Here is a 23,133-nt window from a genome sequence, read left to right on the forward strand (position 1 = left end):
TAGTAATTTACAGCTTTTCTTACCTACCTCTACGTAAAAGTTATATCTGCCCTCGGGTGTAACTCCTCAGTCTAGTCCCTGGTCTCTTCGGTCCTTTCAACCGTTCCTGCTCGCCAATTATTTTCAACTGCCCTCTCTCCGCTGCGTCCCCCTCGCTTTTGCCTCCACTGTGTTACGTAAAAAAAAAAAACCTCAGGGGTTGAATTTAAAGGATCCCCTTGTCCTCCTCCTCGGGGAGCGTTGAGCTAAAGGGTAAACAACTTCTGTTCCAGCCGGGGTACCCACACTTTATACCGCTCCCGGGTGTTTACGTGGGGCGGAGGTCAAATATCATATTGTCAAACTTATTCCAGCATTTGAAGTCTCGATGGGACAAACTGTCGTCACCAGCATCCCTGCTATAATTACCGGGGCTCGCGGAGAGAGGGGAAAGTGTTTACATAGCTATTTCAGCTGCTGCGGTCTCTCGACCAATCAGCTTCTCTGTTGCTACTCTGCTTTCGGACGCTTGGGCAGATTTTGCCTTGTGACCGTGCCCAGCTTGCAAATCATTTTTCCAAGGGATGCCAAATGAGTGCGTGTGACACTGTGAGTAATAATGTGTCACACGGAGTAATATCTTTATTGGAGACAGTCACAAAAACACAACAACAACACACAAACAATAATAAAAATAATAATACAGCATTTACATCTAATTTGTAGAGATTTAATATTTAATATTAAATCTTTAAATTTAATATTTAAAGCTTTAATATATATATATATATATACATACATATATAAAATACTTCAAACTAACAATCAAGCCACACACTCACTAGAGGTATCACATTATTTATGCTTCAAATGGTGCAAAGAAGTAAAATATGCACACTCTCATCCATGTCCTGGAGTAACCTAAAGCTGTGACTCATTCTGCTGTGGTGAACATCTGAAGACAGTTGCTACTGTTCATCTGCCACGCCATCAATTACTAATAGCAACCCCTAATCAAGACCCTGTTGGGAATTTTGGGGTCCTTGACCCCTTCTTATGGTGATGATCAGAATTCCTTCCAGTGTGAAATCAGCCTTAGTCTTCCACCTGTTGTGTTCCCAAATGAATAATTAAGCCCTTCAGGAATTCAGGGGTGGGACAGAAACAAACTTTCACCTTACTTTACTTTGAGGCAACAACAACAGCAGGGCGGCACAGCAAGTGTTGTTCTACAAATTAAAGACGATGTCGCTGCCGTCAAGTCCTGTTACAACAGCTAATGTACTAAGTAGCACTAAGTGGTTCAGATTGCATCCAGTCAGAATAAAACCTATATGACCAAACTTTCATTTTGGCTTAAACAAGTTCCGCACAAATATGCCAACATATCTCCGTTGGCTTTAAATCCACAGCTATTACCCGCACAGTGAGGAATGAACTACAAAAAAACTGGACTATTTATTATTATGATTCAAACAGGCACACATCTTAAAATGTCCACACACACAAACACACACACAGGACATATTATATAACTGGACTCTTTGATGATGTCTGTCGTGCTGCAAGTTTGTACTACAATAAGTCTCTGAGGTGGCTGTTTTTAACCCCGTGGACACTTCCAGTGCTTACAAATGAAGCCTACGAGGAGTTGCAGCTCCTCAGATGGCCATCTGAGACTGAAACTACATCCCCGCTGTCCGCTTCATTAAAATGCTTAATTGCATTTAGCAGAAATAGACATTTTTACAGTCCAGTTGAAAACAATTTTGTTCTCTGTAAGACAAATTTTCCTATTTATGACAACTTAGGGGCGTGAATTATTATTATTATTATTTTTGCAATTTAACCGTTTAAACATCACTAAGGCTTAAAATTAAGCATTATTATGTTAGAGTTCCACTCGCTATCTGCAATGTGTAACCTGTCTGTAACTTACCGTCTCGAGCGTCTTATGCAGATGGCAATGCGTGATGATAATGCAGATTCCAGTGCTGAAGCTGGCCACACTTCCTCCAATGTGAGTGCAACCTCGGTAAGTGCTGAGCTTTTACTGTGCTGTCGGTTACCTTGGCAACAAATGATGCGGGGATGGAAAGAAAAAAAATCAACGGAGGGAAAACAAACCAAAGGATGACGTGTGTTAAAGGGAGGTGTGCATCACAGAACAAAGAAAAGAGTGAAAAGAAAGACGAGCTTGAAGATGGTGGCGTAAGAGAGGGATGAGAATAACACGAGTATGAGGATGAGTAAAATGATTGGCTGGAACATCTGGGAGAGGGAGGAGCGGCAAACCGACAGATGAGAAACACGGGAGTATGGATAAAGAGAGAAAAAGGAAGAAATACAGTTAACTCTCGAGGATATTTTACGTGCTCACATGAGATATTTCAGTTCTATTCTCACCGACAGCGGCTCCTCTGACTCCCTGTCCTCTAGCTTCGGCACTTCCAGTCTGTCTATGAAGGCCTGCAGTTCCTTACGAAAGGCTTTCATCTGGGCGTTAATGCGATATAGCAGCTCATGTTCCCTAATTCTGCTCCCATCTTCTTCCCCACCCTCCTCGCCGGACCTCCCGAACATTAAGTCGCCATTTGAAACGTAGACTCTCGCCTCCGAGATGATGGCCGCAGTATCGGCGATGAGCCTATCAATGGTGCGAACGAGCCTCTCTGCTTCCACGCGGATGTCTATCATCTGCTGCCGCTCACGCAGGGTGCACCGGCCACCAGGCAGGAAGCGGGATAAGGCGGAGGAGGCGGCGCCCTCTGGCCCAGTAGGGGTGTAGAGGCCCCGGGTGGGCGTCAAGCAGCGACTGCTGCCGTTATTGTTTCTCACCTCATCTGAGTCACTTTCCCCACCAACAGGACCCTCGCGTTTGCGGTGAGGAGGGAGCAGGCGGGATGAGGTGGAGTCCTCGTCGCTCTCTCGGCGACCACTCGTCGTGCCACCGGCATCGCTCTCTGCATCGCTGTCCCGTGGGCTCGGCCGCAGGGAGAGATGAGAAGCCAGATCGTAGCGTTGCATGTTGGAGAGGAGCACTCGGTTCTCATACTGCAGCTGCATAACCTGATGGGAAGAGGCGGAGAGAGATGAACTGTTTTAAGATGTTTTGGCGAAGCAGTGACCTCTGGGGTGGACAGATAAAACTATAAATTGCAGGCTGGTTCCAAAAGCAAGTCAATCCTCATAGGCTGCAATGTTAAAATACCAGGCTTTGCAGCAGGATCGAACATGTTACACCCTGGTACAAAAAATGATTTGGGACTTTATGGGCAATTTTCCCCTGTTGTAAAAACTGTTCAGTTATTTTACCCACTTAAAGTTATGCAGAACTGTGAAAGGTGCATGTAAAACTGTCTTGTCTTTCCCTCGCTCTGTATCTCTCACCCTACATCTCTCTGTATGTCTTGAGTCTCTTGAGTTTTTGTGTTCGTGCTACTTCCTGTCTTATTTTGATAGTCCTTGTCTCATGTTCATTGTGTCAGTTTTGCTTTCCCTATCTCGTTATGTCTAATTTGTTCCTGCTGTGTTCCCATGTGTTTCCACTTCCCTGATCACCTCTCAGTGTACGTATTGTCTCAGTCCTTTGTCTGAGTGTCTGTCTGTCTTCCCCTGTGTCTCTCAGGTTCTATGGCTGAGTCTCAATTCAGGGGCTGCATCCTTCGGAGGCCGCATTTGAAGGCCAATTACGTCACAGCAATGCAATGAAGGCTGTCCCAATTCGAAGGCTGCTCCAAATGCGGCCGACAAATGCGTCGTTCATTTCCCTGAATTTGAAGGATAGGTCGGGACTATCCTTCGTGGCCCAACCTATCCCAGAATTCATAGCGCGGCCCAGCCAATTCCAGTTTCCAACAATGGCGACAGCTACTTTGTTGTAATATTATTTTTATTACTCTTTGCAATACTGTATTAATTAAATTAGTATTTCAAATATTTTTATAATAATATAAAAATAGTTTTCATGTGCGGCAATGGATTAGGAGCGCGGCTAAAGTAGCCCCTAAATTGAGACACAGCTTATGTTTCCAGTGCTTCCCATGTTCTAGTGTCTTTCCCAGTTTAGATTTCAGTTCAGTTTCCTTATTTTGTACTGTTTTGCCAATCAGCCCGAATAATCTGCTCGCCTTTTGTTATAGTTCTGTTCCTGCTTACATTGTCTGCAAATAGGTCCTCACTCTCTGCTCCACAAAATCTGCTGCTGCAGATCATAACAAAAACCCAACTGATTTACCAAGCAGGCTGATACTATCGACTGATTTTAAATGTTTGCAGATCTATCAGCATCAATATTTATAGTAGCCAATAAATGAAAGCTAAAAAAGAGAGGAAAGAAGAGATGAGAGGGTACTCTTAGAGTACCTTCCCCGATGGCAACACACGTATTTGGAACCACAGACTGTTAGGGAATTGTGTTTGTGGACTCTCAGTCTTGGGAATGAGTTACTAATTAATACCTAAATGCATCATAATTACACTAATTATAAAAGCATTAAATGAATTACATGGATCAGCATCTTATATTATGTCAGTGTTTAACGCCTTTCTTACCTTGCCACTTAGATCATTAATCTGCAGTCTTGCAGCTTTCAGCTCCTCCTGGAGGGCTTCTGCCTTTGCTCCATCAATGCCTGCTCCTCCTGTAACTCCTCCTCCTCCTCCATGCCTGGCACCTCCTTCATGAGTGCCAGCTTTAAAGCGTAACTTGTTCAGCTCAGCTGTCACCCTCTTGTTCTGTTCCTCAGCATCAGCCAGGTTTCTCCTCAGGAGCTCTGCCTCGTCCTCCACCAGCTGTAGCTGTTGTCTGAGCTCTGTCAGATCATCCCCCAGGCCTCGGCCTGCGCCCGGCCCACCTGTCGCTCCACAACCCGAGCCTCCACCGCTCTCTCCTTCTCCACGGAGGTCATCAAGCTCAGCCCTCAAGCCACGGTTCTCAACCTGTAAGGAAAAAGGGAGACGGGTGCAAAAATCACATGATCTTTCATTCAGAAATTTCACACAGTCTGCTCTTACCTCTAACTCAACTATCTTTCTCCCGAGGATGTTGGCTTCCTCCTCCACCAGCCGAAGGCGTAGCTTCAGCTCTGACTCACGCGTGGTGGGTGGCCCCCCAGCCTCCCCTTTTGGGTGGGTACTGTCAAGTTCTCCATAGAACGAGCGGTATTTCTGCAGCTCTTGCTCTAGCCGGTCCTTCTCCTTGTCAATCTTGGCTGTTTTCTTCCTCATAAGCACAGCCTCCTCTTTGATGAAAGCTAGTTGGCACTTCAGGTCCTCATTGTCCTCCTAAAACACAAACTGTATACACTCAAGTGCATTGAATTTGTTAAATTGTTAAGAAGGCTGGTTTCTGCATTGAGACCTAAGACTTAAGATTAAAGTGAAGAGCAGATTTTTTAGCCACAGTCTTTCTGAGCCAGACGGTTATCTCTCGTCGGACTCAGCGGATTCTTGGCATGTAATAAGTCTAACAAAATTGCTCCAGCTCTGCAAACCCTCAGCTTTCACTAAAACTTTGTAGCTGGAAGTGAAAAGCCAAACATTTGACACAACAGGATATCACAGAAGCTCATACGCAAAATCTCAGGTTGGACCCTGAGAGTTTGCAGGGTAAAAGCTGTTTATTCTTTGGCCTGACTGCTCAATACATGGGCAGGCTGTCTCCAGGCTGAAGTGCATGTTTAAAAATAGCTGATACAGGACTAAATATTCACACATCAGTTCACATGAGACTGCACATTTTCCTAAGAGAACTACCTCCTAACAATTATCTGCATCAGTTTAGGCAAGGTAAGCATTTATGCCAAAAATGTATAAATATACACAAAATAAAATAATTATTTTTAATCATAACAGCATCTCACCTCAGTGGGAGTCTGTGCTGCTTTCTTGTCACTCTTCTGGACGTCCTTGCTTCCTCTTCTCTTTTGAGACTATAAGAGGACATTGCAATTGAAATTAAATTATGACTTCTTAATGTATTTATGAGTATACTTGTATGCGTACACTTACTGGCCACTTTGTTAAGTATACCCACTCAACTGCTGATTAAAGCAAATATCTGTTCAGCCAATCACGTGGGAGTAACTCGGTGAATGATCAATGCGACCTGCTGAAGTTCAACTCAGGTATTACCTAATGAAGTTGCTGGTCGATCATTTAATATTCATATATGTGGACATTTATGACACATTACATTTAATGCTCCTCTGATATATGGTGATGGATGTGGGGAAGCGTTTACACACCTCTTTGGTTTTTTCTAGTTCATTCTGCAGGGCTTGTTTGGTCACTTCCACCTCTATGAGCTTCTGTCTCAGCTTTTCGTTCTCCTCCTCCGTCTTAGTGCGTTTCTCCTCCACTTTTTCCAGCTCATGGTGGAGCCTCACAGACACATCCTTTGCTACCTGTAATAATCATAACCTGAACCTGCTGTTTTGGAGAAATAACTAATAATCTGTTATACTTGATTTTTGCTGCTGTAAAATGCATAATAATTGAACTAACGTGATGGTTCGTATTAGCCTACATTAAAACCTCCCATACATAACATATTAACCTTAACACACAGAGTCATCTCCTCCCCTCCCCTACCTTTAGGTCCTGCTCCAGACTCCTGAGCAACTCTTCATCGATCTCTCCTGTCTGGGCGTAGCGCAGCCTCTTCCTCTCAGCCTTCCGCAGACGATACTGCAGGATTCTGCAGTTTTTATTGGCTCTCTCTAGCTCACGCCTCATTTCCTGGAGCTGGCAAGTGTCTTCTTCATAGAAAGTGTCTCGCATCTCGTCCATCTCAGCCCTCATTTCTTCAATCTCACACTAGCAGAATCATAGCAGACAGAAGATGTGATTGCTACATGTGTCACACTGACAGCAGGAGGTGTATATACTTCGAAAACAGGAGATTTTATTGGTTCAGAGTCTGACTAGTAGCTCCAGACGTATTACAGATTTTCAGGTTCAGGTTAAAATATACAACCTGAAAAAAAATCATTTTCCAGATGTGAGTCTGATCATCTTTATTACTCCACAGTTCATTTCAGGGATATATAAATGCAACATTGCAAACATATGAATTCCAGCTGTGGCATTGTGGGTAGTCCCTTCTAAACACAAGATATAATCGATCCGTATTAATCAATAGCATCAGGATCGATATACAGTTACAATAGCGAATGCGTTTTCACTGAAGACAGAGAGCCTGTCCTACAAACATAATCGACCCCATATGCTATCTGTCATTTCATGACAATTAAGACGTTTCTGAATTGTGTCATTCTAATATGATTTCACCTCTTTAGCATTGGCCTACAATTCAGGTTAGGTGAGATTATGTATTTTAAAGTATTTTAATTTTATTTAAAAAAATGTTTTTGTTAAAGTCTATCAAACCTTGAGATCTTCGTTTTCCTCCAGCAGCCTCTCCATCTCCTCCTCCAGGGCCTGGTCCTGCTGTGTCACGGACCCCGCCTCTGTCGCCTCTGCAGCCCGCTCCGGCTCTTCCACGGCGGTCTCCGACGTCCCAGTGCTGTCCGCTTTGGCTTGCATCTTGGCTCCCCTCCTCTTGAGTCTCTTCTGCAGGTGGAAGTGAATCAGCTCAGCCTGTAAGCATCGCCCTTTCCACAGACCCAAACCGAGGCCCGCTCCACAGGCCGCGGACACGTCGGTTCTCTTCCCGTGTCCGCTTCTCTCAGCTGGCTTCCTCTCCTTTTCTTTCAGCGAATAAGCTCTGCCGGAAAACAAAGGCTGTGTGGAGTCACCTTTAAAGCGGGTTAAGGCAGAGCCTAGAGTCGGTACAGGGAAATCTGCCGGATCTTCCTCGACAGCATCCGCCCTGTTTGGTCTGACAAGCTCAGCTTCAGCACCATCCGGGTGAACAGCTGCCCCTCCGCGGCTCTCGGGCTCCCTCTCCCTTCTGTGTGCGGTGCTCAGGCTGTCCCTCAACCCAAGATCCCCGCTTCTCCGTGCACGATCAGGAGGCCTGGAGCTGCCCGGGTGTCTGGGAACAATCTTTAATGCCCCCTCCTGGGCTGTAGCCGGCGAGGGAGCCCGGTGCTGCCTCCTCCTCCTGCCTGCGTTGTTGTCTGCCGGTGCTGTGGAAGAAGGATCTGCAGCGCCGCTCACGGTCGGCTTCATTTTTTCCACCTCAAGTAAACTCCACGCACACGCTGCATTTGCGTGCTTTTATAGATGAAAAACGAAGCAGCCCTACAGAAGGATTTTCTGAAAATCTTAGCCTGACTGAAACATGAGCAAAACATTCATAAAAACTCTAAAAGTTCAAAGTTGCCTCCAGTGAGCCACTAGATGTCGCTATTGTGCCGCTGCTGTCAGCGCCCCTATCCTCTCATCCCAAACCATATGCATATGACCCGAAAGCTTTACGCACAGCCAGTGAGGGCGGGGAACACATGAGCGGTGCCACGACTCTGTAAAAGTATTAAAAATAATAATAAAACAAATGCGTTTTAACATTTATTTAGAATTTTACATAGTGGCTGAATACTTACCGCGGACCTCTGAGAGAGGAGACGCTGACACGGGGTACCACCAGGCACTGCAGGGCAGGGGCACGGGGGCGTAAACGTTATGGTGGACGTCAGAACAGGAAGTAAAACAGCCTCTCCCGACAGCCTCGTGCTTATAGACATATCCCACTCTCTTCCTCTGTCTCATATTCAGAGCATTATATTGTTGTACTACAATATGTTGCACAATGTTAACAAGAATGTAAGAAATAGACTACTCTTGGTTGGTTTGAATACAGTCCACTTCACTGATACTGAAACAGGCATCGATTTCTGGGGCTCCAGTTTGCTGAAAGGGCTGGTGTAATCCTCCAGTGGGTCCAGCTGCAAAGGATTCCTGACACATCCAGTCCTGCTGTTATTTATTACTCCTTTTTACTTGCAGTATTGTGTAAAAGTCTCAGTCAACCCATAATTTCCTTTTATTTTGCCTCCAAAAAGCTAAAATTGTATCTTTAGGCACTTATTGCTAGCAGCCCATTGCAAAAACACAGAAGTTGTTCCCATTTGCTTAGTTGAATCTGTGAAAAGTGCCAATGATAGCCACATTTAACGGACATAAAATTATACTTTTGCACCAACAAAGTGATTCCCAAAGAACTATTTGGCAAACACTTGCTATATCTCTTCATGGTGCGCAGTTGTGCTTGAAAATTTTCAAGAAACTGATTAAAGTCAGGAGTTAAAAAGAAAAAGTGGCAGGCCTAAAAAAAACAGCAGAAGATGAACAATATCTGAAGGTCATGTACTTAAGAAATAAGAAACAATCCAGTAAAGACCTGACTGTTCACTTAAGGTTAATCAGAAATGGTCTCAGTGAAAGTGTGACTGCCAAGAAGCCATTTTTAAGGGAAGGAAACAAGGAGAAAATGCTCAAACATGAGCTGAATTCCTGAATTGCTGAAAATTAACCGCACTGGCTGTGCATTTTACTCTCTCACTGGTTTTAAACTGTTCTGAATTGAAGTTTAACTTCCTTGCACAGCATTTTATTTGGTTTATATTTACATTTTTAACAGGTTTGTATCATTGGGCTCATCCTCTCACCTCTAAATAATCAAGAAATATAACCGTGGCCCAACAGAGGGTGCTCTACATACACAAAACTGCCTATGCAGAAGCCCAGAGGGTAATCTGCCTCACAGATAGAGAGAGAGAGCCAGTAAAACGCTGACTGTTTCCACTCTCTGTTCAGCTAGAATGAGCTCCTTAGTAATATAATTGCTAATGAGATGAGTAAGACCCAGGTCAGGTTTGCAAGGATTTAACCCCCTCCGGAAAACTGACCCTTCACCCTTCCAGCAAACTGGCCCACTTGGGTATCCCAGCTACAACTTCTATTGTCTTTGTGTAAAGGTTTGTGTGTGCCACAAAAGGAAAGAAGACATTCAGGAAGCAGCAGTGTGTTTTTATGAATGCATATGTTTTAAGTTCCACATCAAACTGTAGCAATAGTGGTCAATTTTATGCATGTGCATACATGTTTTTTCTGCTTCCTGCAGCAACAGCAGCAAGCATGCAGGTTATAGTGTCCTGTGCTAAATGCCTTTGATAGAAAAGCCTTGGCAATTCTGCAATCCTATTAGTTGCTGGCTTAGATCCTTCTGTGTCCCCAAGGAGGACAAATTTACTTCCTCTCAATCATCTCACCCAATCTATCATTCACATCTACAACCTTCCACCTCCTTGCTAACGACATCAGTGGAAAAAAAAAAGATAAAAATAGCCACAGGTATACCATTATAAGAAAGTAGGAGTTTAGGAGTAGGGCATGTATGCTAGGAAGGAGGGATAAGAATGTGGGAAAATTATGTGAGGAAATAAAGAGAACTTGCAAAAATACAACAAAGGATGCAAAAGAATTGCAATTGACTTTCCAGACATGCAGCCACAAATGACGGCCTGAGAATGAGCAGAGGCTGCGGGACACAGGAAAAGGCATGGACGAGGAAAATGATAGGGGCTAAATAATTGAATAGATGCCATTAGTGACTCATGGTGTGGCGAAAGAAGAGTGGGCTGTAGTTTGCTTGTTACAGGATGATGAAAAAAATTAATGTGAGTGTGTGGAAAGATCATGCAGTGTCACAAGAATGGCAGAGTTATAATTCAGGCTGATGAATTTACTATTTCTTTTCAAATATCTTGAAGTTGTTAAATACACATGGTTCACATTGTAAATCAACTATTTTCAAGGCCAAATATGAACTAATCCACGCAGTTTGAGAGTTGCAGTAGCAACCTGGTGGCAGATTAGTGAAGGCTTCTCTTTCAGTGACCCGCTTTCCTGAGTAACCTATGGAGTGACGTGGAAATAAGCTCTTTTGGAGCTAAAGCCAATTTGCCCCCAAAGATTAGGGCAGATCTGTCTGAGCAGGCCAAACACACATCCTACCTCTGCCTATCTCTCTCTCTGTCACACACACTCACCTATAAGAGCTCTTTCCATTGTACAGATGGAAATAGGAGAGATGAAGTAAGTAGGACAAAGGGAGAAAGTTGGAGGATGGGAAGACTAGCTTCTGGTAGTTTAGCAGATGATTTGCAGCTGAATGCACAGACGCTAATGCCAAAACTAGCACAAAGACACACAAACGCAACCTATGGGGTGCTGACATTGTCTTTATTTCAGTTATATGTGCAGCCAGGGAAAGCTGTGTCACTTCTGTTTTAATAAGACAATCCTTTTCCTTAAAAAAAAAAAGACGAAGCTCTTCTCAAGACGACTTTCCCCGTCCGTTCTACGTGGCAGTGAGACAATACTGAGCTGTACATCAATCTCTTATTCTTGCACCTCAGCTACATTGCACAGCAAAAAGAAAGAACGACCCACAGAAATGTGTATTATAACAAAGATAATCATAAATTAGCGTGACTCTATAAAAAAAAACCTACAATTTCACCGCCCCCCTCAAAAGTATTTAAAACCAGGTTTTTAATCCACAAAGCACATAAAGAAAATAGTGTATCACTCTGTAAGTGCAGCACAGGTAAATAAAATCAGAGAAGACAGTGAAATTTGAAGTCTGGTAGATGGTGCAGCTGACTGCAAAGAGTTGATGGCAGATAATGTAGAGACATGTTTTTTTGTTTCTTTGCTAGCCATGTTAAGGTAAACTAAGTATTTGTAAACAATGATTACCCCCCAAACCAAAAAAGAAAAAAAAAGAAAGATCAGAGTTTTGAATGTTTTTTCCCCTTGTTAACAGTTTAAATAATAATAATGGATACTTTATTGATCCCCATGGGGAAATTACTTGTTTTTCTCTGCATTTGACCCATTCACTCAGTGAAGCAGTGGGCAGCCCACTAAGCAGGCGCCCGGGGAGCAGTGTGTAGGGATGGTACCTTGCTCAGGGGTACCTCAGGGTAGCTGTTAAGTGGATTCGAACCGCCGACCTTCCGATCATGGGGCGACCACTTTACCTACTGAGCTATCCCTGCCCCAAATGAATTGATACTCATTGAAAGCACTAGAAAATAAATTAATTTAGCTTATTAAACACTATTAAGCTTTTAAACAGTACTGGAATCCAGAGTACAAAAGTTGGAGGTGGATTCCGGTTGAAAGTAAGTGGATGCTGAGCAGGATGCGGTTCCTTTAATATTTTGGTCCTACTATGGTCCAAAACAGAGCTGGACAGAGGAACGGGGGGGTGGGCCTACACGAACAGCAATTTTCTTTTCTTATCTGGATTTAATTACAAAAGAAAGCTGTCATGGAGACAACCGACACTCTCGTCCCCTCAAAACCAGAACCATTTACAGACACACCCAGTGAACACACACTGCTAACCATTCACTTCATCAAGTTGGTCCCTAATCACATCCATCCACTTTATTTGCAGGGATGATCGTCTGGTTTGAACTCTGTTTATCCCTCCCCTCCCCTCCCCTCCCCTCCCTCTTTCTCTGGCCTATAAAATAACTGTCTGCTTTTCGCAAAGCAAGCCCCGTTTCCTGCTTTACTCCCTTTTCGCTCTTCCTTTCTTTTGCCTCTTTCCGTTGTCCTCCTCATCGTCCTCCTCCTCTTCCTCCACTTTGCTATGACCGTTAGCCACCACAGAGGAGCCGTTTGTTATGGGCTTCCCTCCTTTCCGAGAAAAGGCAGGCTTGCGTCGATAAGCGTGGTAGTAGAAGTTGGCGAAGAGGATGATAAAGGTGACGGCGTAGCCAATCAGAGCCCACTGCATCCAGCAGGGGAACGGACAGCCGGTGTAGAGGGAGTGGCCAGCGTGGCCGATGGTTACGTGGAACTGGATCTGGTGAGTATGTAAGAAAAAAAGATTAAAAAGACACAGAAGAAGCAGTCTGAATTTTTGAATATACAACTACCAACTAAAATCAGAGCTATCACTGAAACAGGCAGAAATCAGTAACAAACGAAGATCTGTCAGATTAACTTCTTAACACTAAAGCCTACATATTTGTGTTTCTCATGCATACAGCTGTTTCAGAGGGCTGACTTCACTCCTGTTCCCAAGTTTAATCCCAGTGGTTCACCACGGTGGATGAATCAGCATATCTGATTTGGCACAAATTCTACATCGGATGCTTTTCCTGATGCAACCCTCCAATTTATCCAGTCTTGGGACCTGGGACTAGCCTGTGATCCCCTGAGATTGCATCTCTTCGCAGTATCAAACCAGGGATCCACCTTGTGCTAGACTAATGTGTTCGCTACTACACCATGGAACCTCTAGAATCAATGCTAATAACATTTCCTAAAAGCCTATTATCACTATATTAAAAGTTTATAACAATTAAATAATGTTTCATACTGATATGATACCCAATTGTATTAATCTTTAAAATGTGAAGATCTAAGAGGAAAATATAGTTACAGATTTAAAAGTTGATTTTTTAATATAACATTATATTAAAACCTGCCTGCCTCCTTCAGTGGCAGGCTGTGGCACCCACGATGTGGGACGGAGAGATTTCGCAGGTCTTTCCTCCCTACTGCTGTCAGACTCCACAACAAAGACTTTAACTGATCAAACACACACATCCACACATGTGCAATAGCAATAACACTAAGTGCAATACTCTTTTCTGGCATCGTTGTATTATAATCAATTGTATCTAGCATTTGTATTCTATTTTATTCGATTGTATATAGTATTTTATTATTGTGTACAGTATCTCATAGATATATTATTCCAGTGTTTTTTCTCTAATTTTTCTATGCAACTTTGCACTGTCCACTGCTGTAACAAAACAAATTTCCCACACGTGGGACTAATAAAGGTCATCTTGTCTTATCCTATCTTATTAATATTCCCTATGTGTGGAATAAAGAATACACTGTCAACCAATTTTCAGTCATAAATGTGGCAGACTTCAAAAGACTCATTGCTGATGGAAAGGTCTAATTAAGTCTGTAAGAGTTCAACAAATTCAGATATAGTTAATTAAATACAAGCAAAAAATTAATTAAGCGCTCATTTGTAGCACATTTATAGCAATTCATTATTAGCTTCATAAGCTCTGCGTTTCTGCGTAAACTTTATTATAACTGGATGAAGGTGCAAACTATATCTAGGGGCTTCACATATTAGCAGATCAGTGGATCTTTAGATGATAACCATTGTCACTAATAATCACTCTGAGGCAAGTGAAACCCAAAGTGTGTTTCATTGTCCTCACAATTAGCTCAGGTAATTCGGAGAGGCAAAAAACACCAATCACACCATGTTAGCATAAAAAACTGTTGGCTAAACTTTCGCAATCAATAACGTCAAGTTATTTGATATATGATGCATCCCTAAAGGTGCCACTTACCATCTGGATAATGGTGAGGTATTTCTTCCACCAGAGGTACTTCTGCATCTGAGGTCCCAAGGCAGCCAAGCCATAGTACCCGTACATGAGGACGTGGATGGAAGAGTTGATGGTTGCACCAAAAAATGCTGTGGAAACAGTTACATTTATATCAGAGGTGATGGTGGCTGTGTTATTACTAAACAGCCGTAATGTGCCTATTTTCCAGCTCCAAGTACAAAGACAAGCTCTAGTCTGATTCTTTGACTCACATTGTCCACCGGGAACCCATTTGATTCCAATCCACCAGAGGATGAACATGGTGCAGTGATGGTAGACGTGGAGGAAGCTGACTTGGTTGAACTTCTTCCTCAGTATGAAAAAGACAGTGTCCAGGAACTCCACTCCTTTGGAGATGTAGTACCACCAAAGAGCCGAGGCTATCTAAAGATATAAAATGAGGCAAGGTGAATTATCACAGCACACCGAGGTGAATCCGTCACATAAGTCAATAAACCTTTTGAGACAATGCATGGGACATTACATTTGACTTCTCTGACTTTTTTGCATCTTATATTTCACTCTTCTCAACACAGACCTGTTACATCCCTTGCATCCTAAACAAGACCTCCGGAGGAGGTTAAGGTCCTATGTAGGTCATATTTAACTATTTACAGCCTGTTTCTGATTCCTTTTCTGAAGGTTTCTTCAGTGAAACATTGCTGGTAACAAATGTTCTGCAAATAATGATTATATGGAGTTAAGATCACTGTAAACAAAGCCAATGGCAACTGTAGACAACATCAGAATCCCACATAAAATAACATTATTGTAAACTATGTAAATTATATATTTACATAGTTATTGGTACAATATATATTAATATTTCTTTAGTGGTGATCTCTAGCGTGGTATTCTTCCTAGTACACAAATAATGAAGCAGATTCTTTGCCTGAGTTTCCTTTGTACTAATAGAAAATCTTTAGATGACAGAAAAATGTAGCAACTGAGGATCTTTGGAGAGATCAGCAAATCAAATATTTTTAGTAACTCCTTTATACTAACACAGCATGTCAAAATCTCTCTCTCTGTTATCCTATTCAACTCTGTCGCAGTACAAATTACTCCCCTTGTGACACACAGCACACAAGGTTGCTCTCTAAGCCATCTTGCTCTGGCATCTCTTATCCTTAAGGCCATCATGAAAGCGTGAAGCCTAAAGGTGGAGATGGGGCGGAGCTTAAGGGTGGTGAGACTGACTGGTCCCGCCCCTCTGAGTGTTGAGCCAAACCCTCTTTGTGCTGAAATCATTAGAAATATACAGTATCTCTCAGCCCTCACTCTCCTTCATGCTTATAGTGATATATGTACAGTCAAGAAATGTGGCTCTTCTTTCCTGTGTCAATACTGCAGCCCCACTGCTTTACAAAAGATTAGCAAAAGTAGTAAAAAAATTGTCATACTAAAAAGTGTCATATTAATGTTATTTTACCCTAACTATGTCCAGTGCAGAGGTAAACTGTGTGCGAAGGATGTTCACAGATTGCTTTTTAGATGTCTGTGCGTGCGAGGGAACCTACCCTGACTTCATTGACATCATTCGAGTAGTTTACAGGCTGACAGAGGTAGCTGTACCCGGCTGCTCTGGAGGCTAGTAGGAGCTGATGAGAGGACACAAAGTCGGAACAAGGATGAGAGCAGAACAACAGATCCTGCCTGTGATCTGGAGAGACCGACAACTACTGCAAGTCACTCCTGTTCAATTACCCTTTTTCACGTAAGCACTGCTAAAACATTAACAGCACACAGAGAGCAGGACTGAACATGAGATTCTGTGCAGATAGGACCTTCAGTTTATCCAAAAATACATGAAGAATGTAAGCAGACACAAATTTGACTCAAAAAGATCAAATTAGTGAAAGAGCCTATGTGCTCCTATAATTCACGTGAATCTCCCCACTTTCTTTTCTTGTAGAATTGAACATGTTTTGCAGATGCATTGCCATGTATGCAATACAAGACTTTGGTAATGTAAATCACTAAATATGATGCCTACTCATTTAAAGTCACATAGACAGTTAAAAAATATGTATATCCAAAAATCGAATTTCTCCTACGTCTTATGCTTCTAGTTGACTGGATATATGACGCACCAAATTAAAAATGTCTTTATTTATTCAATACAAAGGTTTCCACACTAATCTTACTGGCTGCCCTCCAGGTTCTTCTAGTAGGGAGTAAAGGCAGTTCCATCCACGTAATGGAGTTACCAGAGAAAATGGGTGATCAAGGAAGCTACATTAAACCCCCTCAGGTAAGAGTTCTGAAAACTCTGAGCGGACTGAAATGCTGTTATTTGGTGCATTCAGTGACAGATGTTCATGCTGTGGGCTTCACTGCAAACATGTTATATGAGCATTATTGCTAACATCAAAAAAGGTAGCCACAAAATACTGCAGCCGCTTCTGACTTGTGCAAATAATGGTTATTTGACAGTAAGATTAAGTTGAAATATTTTCTCTTTATTAGGGAAAGAAATAAAATGTTCATTTGATTAGATCCACAATCTTTAAAGCTGGAAACTGAATTCACAGACCTGCAGAATCTGTGTCATACATCCATTTCCTTTAATAAGCTCTAAGGTATATTTCATGTATATACAAAATATATAGTGCTTTGTAAAGTATTTTTTTATGTTTGTTTGTAAGTTTGATGGACAAAAAATGTATTTTCAATTTAGATTCTGCCCAGAATCTGCCAAGCACCATATCGTGGCTCTTTTAAGCATCTAGTACCTCCACTTTAAGCTATGATCGGTCCTTCAAAGGCTACAATGGCACTCACCTCTTTGGCGATGTAGAAGTTGAGGACCACCATGCTGAAGTTGTAGACTATGAGGGTCTTCCTGAGTGTGTAGGGCTGGCGATCTTGCATGTATTTAGGTCCTGCCCACAGGAAGATCAAGTACAGGCAGCTGATAGCCAGAGTAGGGAAGGGAGAGGACATCATGGGCCAGTGCTGAACCCTCTTGTCTGATGGTAAAGGGGTTACAGTTAATTTTAAGGGTGGGGAAGAAAAACACAAGTTACAGCTGTAAATATCAGGATAGATTCAACTGAAGCATTAATAAACATATGTTGTAAAGTTGATCCACAAACCCTCATAATCTTTATTAATTTTATTATTTATTTTTTACTAAGAACACAAGCTACAGAAGTTATAGTTTGGCATTCATTTATTAGCTCTATAAAAACAGTACAGAGGATGTAAGTTGAAGGTGAAAATACTCTTCCCGGCTCAAAAATAAGCTGACAAGTTTAGTTTTGCAGTTCCTCTTTCACTTGATACACGCACGTAGCTGTAAACACACTTGCAAAGCATCAAGTATGTTTACTTTTGCAGTTTTCTGTTCACTCCATATACCATCAGCAAGCACATCTACACATACACACGACTGCATGATGATGAAAACAAGAGACATCGATCACTTTTGGTGAAGTTATAATAATCCATTATTATGATTATGCAGCCACTGTTGAACAAACCATGTTGCCACCCCACAGATGTGCGTATGTAGTGAAAGCTCCTATTGCGTGTTGTTTCCAAGCAAGAGATCCTAGCTTACCTGCTATAGTAAGGCTCCATTTGTAAAACTCTACAGTGTCATTCACAAGATGCGTTACAACCTCCATGGCTCTGCCTTTGGTCTAGATTACACTGTGGTGGAGAGAGAGAGAGAAGAGCAGAATATCAAAATCAGCTAGAGTTACACTGTATTGGTAAACGATGTCTGGACTAAAGTCAAACATTTCAACAGCTCAAATAATATGTTAAATGCATGTTATGATAAATGCATGATGAAGTTTTTTCTTTTCACTCTTTTCTCCATTGAAAGTGCACATTAGTCACCTATTCACCACAAACCTCCACAGGAAGTTGATTATTATGATTGCTGGGCACTCCCATCAGTTACAGATAACTACAGGAAAATGGATGGAGGATACTGAGTAATAATGGGCACACAAATAAAAAACGCACACATATGAGACAGTAATAATGCAGAGGGCGATTTGCACCCCATTGATAAGGCAGCATTACATAACAAACCCTTTTTATCCACTTGAGAGCTGGGAGCAGGTGTCTCTATATTAATCTATAATTAATCCTATGCGTCAGATCAGCTGCCCTTTAAATAATTAATTGCTAAGTGTACAGTAACTACTGCCCACCAGTGAGCGCTCAGTGGAAGGAAAGTGTTGAGTGTTGAGCACAGAGTTGCTCATAGCTTTATCAGGATAACTTTATTTGCAGGATGCATCACATCCAATCCAGGGTCCAGGGTTTAGTTGAGCAGCAGAGGGCCGCGGAGGGAGATCAGATAAGAGAGGGTTAACCGGGTCTGTGCAAGAACAAAAAGACTGGGGCGCATGTGTCAGCAGGTTTCGCCCTGACCGCTCAAGAGGCTTACATTCAATTGATCAACGAGCTTAGATGTAGGCCTAAGAACAAATGCCCAACCATTTGACAGCCTGCCGGATGGTTATCTGCCTATATGTGCTATGACATACGCAAAAAATAAAAATAAAGAAAGAAAGGAAAACAGACAATACAACCTGCACACTGCACAGCAGTGATACTGTCATTTTTGCAATGATGGGGATTTAAAAGAATAAACACATCGCCCTTTTTATTTTAAAAGGGGTCCAACAAGTGATTTACTCCAGTCAGCTTTATTCGGATGGTGGTAACAGGTGGTAGCTGAAAGGCACTGAGGGCTGATACTATAGTTCTTTGTAGCTTGCAAGCCATAGAAATGTGATTCTTCATCCGCCAGCGTTAAATACATTATTTCTGGTGTACAAAAGGCTCGTCCCCTCTCTAAGTAACTCCAAAATTAAAGCTCAAATGTTTAATTTTCATGTATAATAAACTCACAAGAACAAAGTATACTCAAAACCGCATTACAATAACACTTAAAACTCATGCAATAGTTTTTAAAGATGCATTTACTTACGTCCTCGATATTTAAAAGCGTATAATGACATCCGGTGGCAATATGATGCCCAACTCCTGTCAGTAACTGTTTCGCTCCCCCTCTTCTTCTTCTGCCCTTACAGCTTATCAGTTCATTCGCTGCTCCTGTTCAAATTCGACATCAAGCAGCAAATTTGGCAAGAAACTAACAAAAGAAAAGGCAAGTGGAAACCTATGACTAAGGTTTGCCCGTTAAGCAGTCGGTCCGTGCCGGCCGCTCAGCCGCATCTTCTTCTCCCAATCTCCTGGAAGCAGGGAAGCCAGAGCGCATTGCGCATGCGGGAATCGACTCTACCGTCTCACGCGCATCAGGCGATGGCAGCTCACCTCGTGGCCGTGCTCGCGTTGTCGCACTTGTGATAAACCTCGGCATTTACTAACCGTACATATAAACAGTTAGATAATTAAGAAGCAAACTAGCTTCGTTGCTATTCATATATCTTAATAAAAATAGATAAATGATAATAACTTTCTATTCACAGCCTAAAACAACTATATACATCCTAGAGGTTTGGCTCTGCAGGTTGCCTTACTCGTAAAAACGTCCCTGTCGGATTTCTCCACTAGATGGTGCTGTTAGGCTATCTTCAAGTTTTCAATTCACCGTCACCGGCTCAAGACTCCTTTAGGAGGGTTTCCTCAGAAGGAAAGCTGGTTTATGTATTTTGGTGGAGCGAAATTTCCCATTTCCTTTATCAAAAATGTATTGCCAAGTCACAACATTAGTCATCGAATTATTATGGCTATATGTCACTGTCTGCGTTTGTTAGGTTAGTTGTCACAGCATAACCTACAAGTGAAAATTAGTTTTGACTAGTGTGTCAGGCTGTGCTGTTTTGGAGAATCCAGTACATTTGAAAAGGCTCTATTGCTGTGCCAGAGCCATTTATAGGCTTTTCTGTGAGGAAGGGTGACAGATCCAGCTGGACTGCACTAACCTGGCCCAACCACCAAAAGGCTGTAGGCATCCAGAACAGTGAAGGATGTGAACGTATCCTGTGTCTGTTTGTGTTTAAACCAAGCTACAAGGAACAGGTGTAATGGCTCAGATTAATGCCTTTCTCTCCAAATACAACTTGTAAACTGACGTCCTCTGTCCATTTGTTTTGATATTGCTGCAGTACAGTTAAGTCCTGTATGATACCCTGTAAATAAAAACTGCATATACATTCACAGGTCTGTGAAGGTAATCATGTCTACATCTGCAAGATGCTGTGTCACTAATAGACACCTTAATATTTAAATAGTTTTGACTGCTGTCTGAATTTGGCATTGATCGATTGAACTATATACAAAATAAACTGAACAGTAGATTATGTCTAAACAATGCATGAAACAGTGTGCTTCCTCTGGTGCAATTTATTCAAATTTGCCTTGATGGTTTATTTGCATGGCTCCAGTTGCACTGTAATTATGGTGCTTGCAGTTATTTGCTTCGTTAACAGGAGATCTATAATTTCTAAAATTGACATTCTTTGCAGGCCTGCCTTCCCCCACGCTCCCTCGGATGAGACGAATAACTGTTTTTGTGTGCTTTCTAATAGTTTCAGTGTGTGTTTGTGATTGCAAAAAGGACAAAGTTGCCCCCCCACCCTTTTTTTTTTGCATACTTATTCTTTGAGTGTTGCAAGAAAGAAATATAGGAAGTTGCTCATATTCTTCCTTCCTTTAGACATTTTAGCATTTGCAATCGATAGTGCATCTGCAGCCAAACTGCTGTTTTTTTCTTCTTTTTCATCTTTTAGGTTGTGCAACATGCTGGACGCTAATTGTATGTGTTACAATGTAGCTCGTATGAAGTGTTTCATACGATATTAAAACGCAAGATTCAGGAAGCAGTTTTTGAAATTCACAGGTCAGGATGTTTACCGTGGGTTTAACCTCAGTTGTGAAAACGCACACAGATACCATCCTGCACACACATTTGCATTCCAGTTTGGTTGACACTGACATTTTCTGTGCACATGCACAACGTGAAGGAGGCAATTGGGCTCGACCGTAATCAGAAATGACTACCAGTGTGGAGGCACATCAGGGCAACTTGGAAGTTAGGCTTTTAATAATGCAAGCTAATGCATTTAATATTATCATTTGACATTCCCAAATGTCCTGCTAAGTCTAACTAAACTGTGGTTGCTTTGCTTTGTGGGGTTTAAAAATGTACATTTTATACTCCATAAACGTTTAAGTAAATTTATCCCATAATTACAATCTAATGTTATAATCATACAGAGGAGCATATCCTGTTGCAGACTTCCTATTCAGAAAGTGAAGTGAAGTGCTCTGAGGTTCTGAGTGTGTGACGTAGTAGGGGTTAAAGAGAATATATGCTGACTAGACTTCCTGTTTTCACTCTTCCTATTTTCTATAGTGTCATCTCACTTCACGCATGGCCAGCTGTATATCATATTGTGCTTTCGCAGCTTGTAAAGTTACCATCTGTTGATCTCACACGCTTTTATCGCACTTTATGGGCTTCATATTTCATGTAACATCTGGCAGTGCCATTTTCAAAAGGGTAAATATTCCACCGTTTCCAAACTGAGCAAATGCAAGAGCACAGCCATCTCTCTCAGAGATATATTAGTCTATGATTTATGCTGGAACACACTGTGCACAAACCACCGAACTGTCTGGAAGGGAAATTTCCTTCTGTAGGGCACAGTCACAGCCAGCAACCTGGGATAAACTATTTTCCACATACCTCTGGAGCGGCTTTTAAAAAAAGTCTTTTGGGAATACCGCTTTTCCAAAGCGTTCTCTAAATAAAGGGGGAGTTTCACATCCTTGAGGCTCTTGTAACTGGGATAGGTTGATGTCAAACCTGCCAGCATGAAGTAGCTGTTTGCGTTTATTTGCTGGGAAAAAAGTAAAAACTGGAAGACCCTAACTGTAAGCACATTGTCATCCTCACGTTGACAGAGTTAATTATGATAATGTGTGAGACGAGGAGGGCAGATGGGAATAAGACTGTAACTCAGTCAAGATGTATTTTTGAGTCTCTTTTTCAGCACGTGCGGCCAGGAAATTACAGGCCTAGGGAGATTTAGCTCATAGATGAATGTGCATATTACTTTTCTCAGTGGTTTCTGTGTGTGTTCTTTCTGTAGGTGTGCGGTCACTGCATTCTTAAGCAGGATTAAATCACCACATTTCATATAGGCCAGTGCTTTTGTTTCAGGTTAAACACGTGCAGCAACTTTTCACATGGCGCAAAGTGCAACAGTTTCCCATAAACAACGCAGGTTCGTGCTCCTTTAATTAGCTCTCCTACCCTAGCTCCAGTTTCTCCAATTACATCTAATTGCATTGAATCGTTTTCTTCCTCTGTTTCTGTATAATCTGGATCGGGATAATCTTCCATCAGAGTCTTTCATATGGTTTTAATTTAGGACGGCATATCCATCAGGCTGAGATTTAAATGGCTTCGTTCAGTAGCTGATCCCTCTCTGTGTGTAGTGGCTCACTAGATGTGGCATTAGGTCACAGCTTGTGCCACTTTGGGGATAACAGGGCTTTTTTTACTGCTTCTCATAAAAACAGGAATTGAGCTGCACACTTATATATGTTCTCTACAGCTGCGTGCACACACACACACACACACACACACACACACACACACACACACACACACACACACACACACACACACACACTTGTCCTCATTTGGCCTTTAAGGGAACCCACATGCAGAAACATATCGATGACGATGATAGAACAACATTTCTCCTGTTTTTCTTTTTCTTTCTTTCTTTCTTTCTTTCTTTCTTTCTTTCTTTCTTTCTTTCTTTCTTTCTTTCTTTCTTTCTTTCTTTCTTTCTTTCTTTCT

The 23,133-nt window shown here is 42.0% G+C and overlaps 2 protein-coding genes across 5 annotated transcripts; both read right to left on the minus strand.

Moving 5' to 3' along the window:
* Positions 1–1,918: 1,918 nt before the first annotated feature.
* On the minus strand, positions 1,919–8,585 carry LOC146557631 (microtubule cross-linking factor 3-like). Of its 4 annotated transcripts, none has more exons than XM_085246793.1 (9): positions 8,490–8,585; positions 7,372–8,408; positions 6,574–6,798; positions 6,228–6,386; positions 5,844–5,912; positions 4,996–5,265; positions 4,534–4,920; positions 2,386–3,048; positions 1,919–2,048 (listed from the first exon to the last, which is right to left on the minus strand). In XM_085246793.1, the coding sequence occupies exons 2-9, from the start codon at positions 8,113–8,115 to the stop codon at positions 1,932–1,934; spliced, it is 2,634 nt and encodes an 877-aa protein (XP_085102919.1). In that variant the 5' UTR covers positions 8,116–8,408; positions 8,490–8,585; the 3' UTR covers positions 1,919–1,931. The 4 variants fall into 4 exon arrangements, with proteins under 4 accessions (XP_085102919.1, XP_085102918.1, XP_085102921.1 ...); XM_085246795.1 differs by having other exon boundaries at positions 2,030–2,048; positions 2,360–3,048; XM_085246794.1 differs by lacking the exon at positions 1,919–2,048 and adding an exon at positions 2,113–2,250 and having other exon boundaries at positions 8,490–8,583.
* Positions 8,586–12,401: 3,816 nt separating this feature from the next.
* Positions 12,402–19,567, minus strand: LOC146557632 (very long chain fatty acid elongase 4-like). Its single transcript, XM_085248236.1, has 7 exons — positions 19,285–19,567; positions 17,896–17,987; positions 17,115–17,302; positions 15,851–15,931; positions 14,543–14,714; positions 14,292–14,419; positions 12,402–12,769 (listed from the first exon to the last, which is right to left on the minus strand). Exons 2-7 carry the CDS (start codon positions 17,960–17,962, stop codon positions 12,473–12,475), a joined length of 933 nt encoding a protein of 310 aa, XP_085104362.1. The 5' UTR covers positions 17,963–17,987; positions 19,285–19,567; the 3' UTR covers positions 12,402–12,472.
* Between the last annotated feature and the right edge of the window lie 3,566 nt (positions 19,568–23,133).

The sequence above is a fragment of the Mchenga conophoros genome, linkage group LG15 (assembly GCF_057382185.1).
Source record: "Mchenga conophoros isolate Kocher_MC1m ecotype Shallow Benthic linkage group LG15, M_conophoros_male_GT1.1, whole genome shotgun sequence".
NCBI lineage: Eukaryota > Metazoa > Chordata > Actinopteri > Cichliformes > Cichlidae > Mchenga > Mchenga conophoros.